This window comes from Triticum aestivum, chromosome 4D (assembly GCF_018294505.1).
Source record: "Triticum aestivum cultivar Chinese Spring chromosome 4D, IWGSC CS RefSeq v2.1, whole genome shotgun sequence".
Classification (NCBI taxonomy): Eukaryota; Viridiplantae; Streptophyta; class Magnoliopsida; order Poales; family Poaceae; genus Triticum; species Triticum aestivum.
In genome coordinates, this window is record NC_057805.1 from 426537573 (window position 1) to 426547099 (window position 9527).

Sequence of the window (9527 nt, forward strand, 5' to 3'; positions counted from 1 at the left end):
GCATGTACGGGTCCAACAAGGCCCATTACAAAGGCATGCATGCATTGCTTACATGTCTCGCTCGTTCCTCTCCTAAACTCGCTCATCCCTGATTCCTTTGGCCCTCTTTCGCGACATCCCCATGTATGACGCCCTCGTTTATAATCGTGCACGATTATAAACGACGAACCGGGGTGTCACACCACGGGCCGTGCTAACCCTAGCGAGCCCGCCGCCGCCACCGACACCGATCGTTCCCCGAAAGCTCTCTCTCCTCAGTGCCATCAGTACCCCTTGCCCGGAAGGTCTCCTCCTTGGCCCGGGTGATGCTGCGCACTATCTTTTCCTTGGATTATCCTCGATAAAAAACAAATATATAAACAAGTTGCGAAGAGAAAGTAAGAGGTAAGGCAAGTAACCCATCGGCGAATAAACCTCGACGTGCTCTCTCCCTTCGGTTGTTTTGGACCGACTAGATTAGTTTTTTTTGGTGTGGACATCGTGGCAGCGACAACATCCAAGCGACAGAATATTGCCCTCCAGCATGTACGGGTCCAACAAGGCCCATTACAAAGGCATGCATGCATTGCTTACATGTCTCGCTCGTTCCTCTCCTAAACTCGTTCATCCCTGATTCCTTTGGCCCTCTTTCGCGACATCCCCATGTATGACACCCTCGTTTATAATCGTGCACGATTATAAACGACGAACCGGGGCGTCACACCACGGGCCGTGCTAACCCTAGCGAGCCCGCCGCCGTCACCGAGACCGATCGTTCCCCGAAAGCTCTCCTCAGTGCCATCAGTACCCCTTGCCTGGAAGGTCTCCTCCTTGGCCCGGGTGATGATGCGTGCTATCTTTTCCTTGGATTATCCTCAATAAAAAACAAATATATAAACAAGTTGCGAAGAGAAAGTAAGAGGTAAGGCAAGTAACCCATCGGCGAATAAACCTCGACGTGCTCTCTCCCTTCGGTTGTTTTGGACCGACTAGATTAGGTTTTTTTTTTGGTGTGGACATCGTGGCAGCGACAACATCCAAGCGACAGAATATTGCCCTCCTACTCTTTATCGCACTACTATCGGCCTCTTGTAATCAAATTTTCTCCCTTCTATAAAAATATGGTACGTAATTTGCGTACTCTCAAAAAAAATAAAATGCGATGGTGTGTGCTTCGACACTGTCGCGGAATTCGTGGGGCCTTGTACAGGAATGGCCCGACGATGGTCGTCTGTGGCAGCTTGTCTGGTGTTGGCCATGAGATGAGATCCCAACACGGGGTCGACGGAGGGCATGCAGCGGACCTGCTATGCTCCTTCGAGAGTGTGACTGTAGACCCCGAGATATGATGATAATTTTGTGGTCCAACCCCGATTTGCGAGCCACAATGATGAGTCATGGAAATTTCCGACTCCCGTTGCAACGCACGGGCACTCACCTAGTCATTACATTAGTGAACAACGACAAGCGTGATCAAAATTTTGCAGTTTCTAAATGCAATGACCAAATATATATTATTGACAAATAAATGCAATGATCAAATTAATCATATCAGACTAGATAAAGTACCGTAAATGAATTTTCACTTAAAAAAATCCGTTCTCCCAGCGGAGTCCATCCAGTCCACTCAGATACGCTCCCGGACGCAAATCTCAAAGCACCGAGCCGACGCCGCCGAAAGAGCACAGAAGAAATCCCCCGGTCAAAACCTCAACAACGGTCAAGAGGGGCCCACCGACGCCGCCACCGGAATCCCCCGACCCGCGCCTCCGCCCGCCTTGACCAGTCGCCGGTCATGGCGGAGAAAGGAGGTGAATCCGGCGGCGGCGGCCGCGGCCTAAAGGGGGAAGTAGGAAGAAAGAGAGGGGGGATTTCCGTGCGCATAACAGCCGACAGGGAGCCGCAATATGCCACGCCCCGGTCACCGAGCGCCATCGCGCAGCCGCGGCGCGCTTCGCGTACTCCGCCCCGCGCCTCGCCCCCGCGGAGATCTCGTCCCTCACCTCAGCGCACGCCGGCCACCGCCCCGCCAAGGTGCGTCTCTTCACCCGCCCCCACCTCCACCCCCCACCCCACTCACACGCATCCGTGCGCCAGGGAGCGCCGAATTGAATTTGGATTTGCATGTCTTCCTCAGGACGAGCGGCGGTACCGATACTGATTGCTCCCAGAACGGGAGATCGGTTCCAGATAGGTCGAGAAAGAGGCAAGGGACGGCCGCTCTGGATCATGTCTACCCCAGTACGAGCGGCCGTACCGGGAGCTCCAAGAACAGGAGATCGGTTAAAGACTACTCCAAAAACATGAGGATAGATAACCTGGATCATTCAAGAACACCAAGTCTAGCTCCAAGGTAGTGAACTCTCTACATTCTGACTTCTGAGTTGCATTAAACCATCTTTATGCACCACGGCTTCCTCTGTTCATTGTTTAGGCGCCTTAGCTTCGAAGAAGAAGAACAGTGCGGTGTGTCCCCTGAAAACATAAATAGAGAGGTTGGCGTGTCAAAGAATGACGTTCCTGCAAGAGATATGTAAGCATCCTTGAAGTCTGTCGCAAAACTACATGTGCATATGTGCTGTTGAAGTGTATTTGTTTACTGTTTTGCCACATTCAGTTTTCAGCTAACCCTTAACTTCGTATTGAGGACAGTTAGATTAGCCTTGCACGATTGTACTCTCTGAGGAAGCTAATCCCAAGCAAAGCTAGGGTGTATTTTCTTCTATGCTCATTTATTCGTAGTTGGATATTGCAGGGAATAATATCTATCTGCTAAAAAAGGGGAATAAGAGTGTGAATAGTATTATTCACCTATTTAATTTTCTTGTACTCCTTTTTAGGATGGTCGGTGTTGATTTGGAACGTCAAACCATCTTGCCCAAAATTTTTGGATCCAGTGAGGTAAAGCAGCTGCTGCATTCTATCGAGAAGATCAGTGAATCGACAAGTAATGGCAAGAACGACAAGGATTTCCCTACAAGAATGTAAGCATCACTGAATTCTGTAGTAAAACTACATGTGATGTTGAAGTGTATCATTTGCTGTTTTGTGACATTCAGTTTTCAGTTAAGAAAAAAAAACTCTTAGCTTTAGTCTTGAGGAGAACAGTTGGATTAACCTTGCATTGTTGCATGTATTCTTCAGGACGTGCTCTGTATTCAGTTGCAGCTCAAGTTCAGTTTCAGTTCATGTGCTTTAATTCATTCCCATGATCTGTTTTAGGAAAACATCTTTGGAAGCTTCAAAAGGTCGCAGGAAATTATCTATGGAAGGGCCAAAAAATCCAGGTGCATTGATATGGCAGAATGGAGAAAGTTCCTCCCAACCAGTGCTAGGGTCTGCTTTCTTTTATTCTTATTTGTTTCATAGTTGAATCTTGCAGGGAATATTATCTGTTTTTCATGAATTTAATTTTCTTGTACTCCTCTTTTAGGACTCTCAGTGTTGACTTGGAACATCAAATCATCTTTCCCAAAAAAGGTGGATCCATTGAGGTAAAGCAACTGCAGAATTCTGTTGAGAGGATCAGCGAATCGACAAGTGATGACAAGAAGGATCAGGATTGCCCTACAAGAATGTGAGCAACACCTGTCATTCTTTTTTAATCAGAACATGGTTTGTTCTGTTTTGATAATGGAAGATATTTTGTGTTAGGTGCTCATCATTCTTGGATCATACACTATTCATTTGCGCCTGTGAGATTGTCGATTCTAAAAAGCTTACTGACGTGAGAATATCCGTGACTTGTTTAGGTGCCTTAGCTTTGAGGAAGAAAAACAGTGCTATGCATCCCCTGAAAAGACGATTAGAGAGGTTGATGTACCAAGGAATGGTGTTTCTGCAAGAGATATGTAAGCATCCCTGAATTTTGTCGTAAAACTACATGTGCTGTTGAAGTGTATTTGTTTACTGTTTTGCCACGTTCAGTTTTCAGCTAACCATTAACTTAGTATCGAGGACGTTAGCTTAGCCTTGCACGATTGTGCTCTCTGAGAAAGCTCATCCCAACCAAAGCTAGGGTCTGCTCTCTTTTATTCTTATTTATTTCTTAGTTGGATATTGCAGGGAATAATATCTATCTGCTAAAAAAAGGGGAATAATATCTGCTAATTTTTTTTGGATCCAGTGAGGTAAAACACCTGCTGAATTCTATCGAGAAGATCAGTGAATCGACAAGTAATGCCAAGAAGGACAAGGATTTCCCTATAAGAATGTAAGCATCACTGAATTCTGTAGTAAATGTTGAAGTGTATCGTTTGCTGTTTTGTGACATTCAGTTTTCAGTTAAAAGAAAAACTCTTAACTTTAGTCTCGAGGACAACAGTTAGATTAGCCTTGCATTGTTGCACGCATTCTTCAGAACGTGCCCTATATTCAGTTGCTGCTCAAGTTCAGTTTCATTTCACGTGCTTCAATTTATTCCCATGATCTGTTTTAGGAAAACATCTTTGGAAGCTTCAAAAGGTTGCAGGAAATTATCTATGGAAGGGCAGTGGCCAAAAAATGCAGGTGCTCAGTTGATATGGCAGAATGGAGAAAGTTCCTCCCAACCAGTGCTAGGGTCTGCTTTCTTTTATTCTTATTTGTTTCATAGTTGAATCTTGCAGGGGATATTATCTGTTCATCTATTTAATTTTCTTGTACTCCTTTTTAGGACTCTCAGTGTTGACTTGGAACATCAAATCATCTTTCCCAAAAAAGGTGGATCCATTGAGGTAAAGCAACTGCAGAAATCTGTAGAGAAGATCAGCGAATCGACAAAGTAGTGACAAGAAGGACCTGGGTTGCCCTACAAGAATGTGAGCAGCACCTATAATTCTGTTTTAATCAGAACATGATTTGTTCTGTTTTAATGATGGAAGATATTTTGTGTTAGGTGCTCAACATGCTTGGATCATACAATATTCATTTGCCCCTGTGAGATTCCTGATTCTAAAAAGCTTACTGATGCAAGCATATCCGTGACTCAAAACAAAATTATCCCTGGAGGAAATAAAGAGGTCAACCTTATGCTCACAAAAGCACGCAGTACTCTTGATGGGATGGTTAAAACATTGACAGGATCACATAAAAGAAATATGTGCTTTGATGGGGATTTCTCTCTTGCCAACTTCTGCCGCACGAGGACAGGGGACATCAAACTGATTGGATTGGTACCTCGACCTTTCACTGCCAATGGGTCAAAGCTTGACAGGAACAAAATGGCTTACATAATAGAGCAAGAATTTTTTGCTGAAGCAGATGTACCTATACCAATCTGCGAACTTCTGGATTTGATGAAGAATGGTGTCTACAAAGAAGAAGACCTGATGGGAGACCACATTTCAATGAAGCCTGAATTGGAGAGGTTAGCAGTTTATCAGATGATGTACAGGATTGTGAAGAAGTTAAAGAAGACTGATAACAAGGGAGCCTATAAGGATATTCTCGACATAGTGAAATCCCATTCCTGCTGGCACGATTGGTGCGAAAAAGCACAAGCAAATATTCATCTCAAGAAAATTTGGGACTTCATTAACCCAGGGACTCAAAAACCCACAGAATACCATCCAACAGCTGAAAGTCTCCTCCACTACCTGGATAATGGCATCAAACACTTGCCTGATCATTCATATGATGAAGTATCGCGGACGACGCTGTTTTACGACTTTGAGATTGATCATATACTAACAGGAACTTTTGGAGCTGTTCTTGAAGTTCTTCAGCGCGCAATGTTCAGGTCTGGAAAAATGATTTCATGGGTCTAATCTACTACTGAAAGCTGCATAACATGTGAAGAAGAACATCTGATGACGGCTGTCTATAACTTCATACAGTAGCCATCTGAATGTTGCCCTTACGGGCGTGTAATCACTTACATGTAAATGCGGAGTGACTTGTACAGAGGGTAGAAACTGCTAGCTAGTGTTTAGTTACATACAGAACTACGTAATAGGTAAATGTCAGATAGATGTATAGAGGATAGCTGACATCCCGCTTTTATGATGAGTGTTTTGATCAATGGGGATGTGTTTGGGGTAACAGATGTCCCTCACACAAATATTATGCTTTTTTCTTCAGAGATGTTCATGCTGATCATGTATTCAGATGGCTATGGAAGTCTAGTGCACTCCGAAACTGAAAGTTTTTGCCTGGTTCATATCTGATCGTTTAAATACTAGAAATGTGCTGAGAAGAAGAAATTACCATATAAACGGGAAATGCAATTCGGGTCTTGGGTGCATTTGACCCTGAAATCCTGACCGCTCCAATGTCTAGGGCTTCACGAACACAGATGTTGTATTTTCACATAGTATTCGTTCGACAGTCCTGGTTTTCGAAGAGTGAGATGTCCCACCTCTGCCTCGCATTGATTATGCATGCAGCTGTTTCATGGGACACGGTATAGACGAGGATCCTTTGTCTGTTCACGGCTGTACCCTGTGCATCAAACGACTGTATCGTGACCGTCTACGAATGGAGCTATGTAAGCTACCTTCTTCCATTTTACTCATAGGCCACACAACTGCCCACGCAATAATCACTCAGCACACATTCGAACCTTATCCATGGCTTCTTCCTCCTCTTGTTCCGGCCCAGTATAATCACTGACTGCGGTAGGGAGTTGATCTGTTAGAGTTATATTTATATAGCCATGTAGCCTTTTGTCTTTATCCCATTGTATAAGGGGTTTTCTGCATATTACCTGCACCTGTACATGTATATATACTGGCCTATGGCCCCACGGAAATACAAGTTGCATATTTCCTAATATGGTATTAGAGCCCTAGGGTTTTTTTTTCGTACGCGCAACTCGTGCTCTTCGATCCAATTTCCGGCGTCGATTGCCGCTGCTCCTCTCTCCGGCTGACTGCTGCTGCTCATCTGTGCACGCACAACCACAACTCTCCTGATCGCCGTTGTGTTCGTCCGCACCCGATTCTCCGTTGGCCGCTGCTGCCCCGATCCATCTGCCTGTCCGGATCGGGTCGCCTCGATCCACTCCCCGCCTGCTGGGTCACCCGCCGCAGCCCAAGACGTGCAGTCTGAGGTGTTCGTCCGCTGCTGCCGTTCCTGGCCTCCAGCCCCAGCTCTTTTCTTCGTCAAAAACAAAGGAGCGTACTGCTCCTACCTGGTGCTGCTACGTGCTACTTGCTGCTACGTGTTGTCTCCTCAGTTCCTCTCGATCTGGTGGTGTACGTGCTCCTACGCGGTGCTACTACTGCTCCTTGGTGCTGCGTGGTGCCTCAGCCGCCGATTGTCAGAGTAAAAAAGAAGAAAAACTCCACGAGTATGCATCCCTCTGGTTGCCAGATGACTGTTGACGGTGTTCCCTACATTGATCCTGTCTCGCACATGTGCCGTCTCTCGGTGCTTGGTGCTCCTCCGTTGTTTCCTCGAAGTTCTTCCGCTGATGCTGATGGTTGCTTTATGTCGACTTCTACCGCCGATGGTGATGGTTGCTTTATGTCGACTTCTACAGACGGTCACTATTCAGCGACTCCTCTTGCAACCTCCGCACATGGTGTTTGTCGCTCTACACCGACTTCTCTTGCGACTTTCACCGGCTGTGCTGGTACATATGACTCCATCGACACGTGCCTTCCCTTGGCGCTTGGGGCTTGTCTACATGCACCCTCGTCTTCTTCATCGGCCTCTACAGACGATGATGTTTATGCTACACCGCCTCCTCTAGCGGCTTCCACGGGTGCATCTTCGTCCACCTCTTCAGTTGAGCTCCTGACTGAGCAGGAGATTACGCGACTTCGATACCTGCTAGACGCTTCCTCTGGTTCTTCACCGACGGGTTCTGCTGGTTCTGCTACCGACTCTTCTGGCAATGTGAGACCACCTTCAACACAGTCAGGTACATCTCCGTGGATTCTTGATTCTGGAGCATCTTTTCATATGACTCATGATTCATCCACTTTGTCTTCTATTCGAGCTCTCGATTCTCATGTTCATGTTCTTACTGCTGATGGTACCTCCCTCCCGGTTAATGGTCGAGGCATTCTTAGCACTTCGTCTTTTCATGTTCCTGATGTTGCTCATGTTCCGACTTACCATGTAGCTTATGTCCGGTGGTCAGATTGTTGACTCTGGTTGTCGGTTCATTCTTGACTTTGACTCATGTTCTGCTCTAGACCGTTCCACTGGTGCTCTCCTTGGTGCTGGCCCACGGCGCCGTGACTCTCAGGGTCTCTGGGAGCTTGACTGGCTTCACCTTCCCTCCGCTGCCACCGCCGCCAGTCTTTCCTCCTCTGTTGCCTTGTCTACCAGCTCTTTTCGGCAGTGGCATCATCGCCTTGGTCACTTGTGTGGCTCTCGTCTCTCATCCTTAGTTCGACGTGGTCTTCTTGGATCCATCTCCGGCGGTGTGTCTTTAGACTGTCAGGGTTGTCGGCTTGGTAAACAGGTCCAGTTACCTTATCCTCATAGCGACACTGTGTCTCAGCGTCCTTTTGACCTTGTTGACTCCGATGTCTGGGGTCCAGCTCCATTTGCCTCGAAAGGAGGTCATCGCTACTATATTATCTTTATAGATGATCTCTCTCGATACACCTGGATATATTTTATGTCTTCTCGTAGTGAGGTCTTATCTACCTATAAGCGTTTTGCTGCCATGGTTCACACTCAGTTCTCTACTCCTATTCGTGTTTTCCGTGCTGACTCTGCTGAAGAGTATATCTCCAGGATGTTGCATGGAGTCCTTGCTGAGCAGGGTACTCTTGCCCAGTTCTCTTGTCCCGGTGCTCATGCTCAGAATGGCGTGTCTGAGCGCAAGCATCGTCACCTTCTTGAGACGGCTCGTGTGATGATGATCGCCGCCTCTCTTCCGCCTCATTTTTGGGCCGAGGCTATCTCCACTTCCGCCTATCTCATCAACCTTCAGCCGTCCGCTGCTTTGCAGGGTGGCGTTCCTTTCGAGCGTCTCTTTGATCGTTCTCCCGATTACTCAGCACTTCGTTTGTTTGGTTGTGTTTGCTATGTTGTTCTTGCCCCTCGTGAACGCACCAAACTGACCGCTCAGTCTGTTGAGTGTGTCTTCTTAGGCTATAGTGACGAGCATAAGGGCTATCGTTGTTGGGATCCTATCGGTCGTCGGATGCGTATTTCTCGGGATGTAACTTTTGATGAGTCTCGTCCTTTCTACCCGCGTCCATCTTCCTCGACCTTTTTAGTGGAGGATATCTCTTTCCTCACTTTTCCTGACACGCCTCCCTCTGTGCCCAGTATTCCTATTCCTCGTCCTGCTGTTGCAGATCCGACGCCATCCTCTCCTACGGATTCTTCCCCTCCCTCATCGCATGAATCCCCACCTTCATCACCGACACATTTCCCATCTCCACCTTCATCACCGACACCTTCCCCTTCTCCACCTTCATCATCGGTACATTCCCCGTCTCCACCTCCAGTGATTCCACCTCTTCCCTCCTTCCCTTTTCATTATACTCGTCGTCCACGTGCTGTGGATAAATCTACTGACGTGCCATCTACTTCTGGTGCGTCGTCCTCCTCATCCCAGCTGACTTATGGTCTTCGGGCTCGGCCTCGCCCTCCCCCTGACC

General features: G+C 47.0%; 1 protein-coding gene across 1 annotated transcript; it reads left to right on the forward strand.

The window, feature by feature from the left end:
* Nucleotides 1–1673: 1673 nt before the first annotated feature.
* LOC123098347 (uncharacterized) lies at nt 1674–6103 on the forward strand. The gene is made up of 11 exons (XM_044520321.1): nt 1674–2013; nt 2117–2332; nt 2414–2512; nt 2820–2963; nt 3202–3315; nt 3413–3556; nt 3732–3830; nt 4106–4192; nt 4418–4540; nt 4634–4778; nt 4856–6103. The coding sequence occupies exons 1-10, from the start codon at nt 1775–1777 to the stop codon at nt 4743–4745; spliced, it is 1377 nt and encodes a 458-aa protein (XP_044376256.1). The 5' UTR covers nt 1674–1774; the 3' UTR covers nt 4746–4778; nt 4856–6103.
* Nucleotides 6104–9527: the final 3424 nt, after the last annotated feature.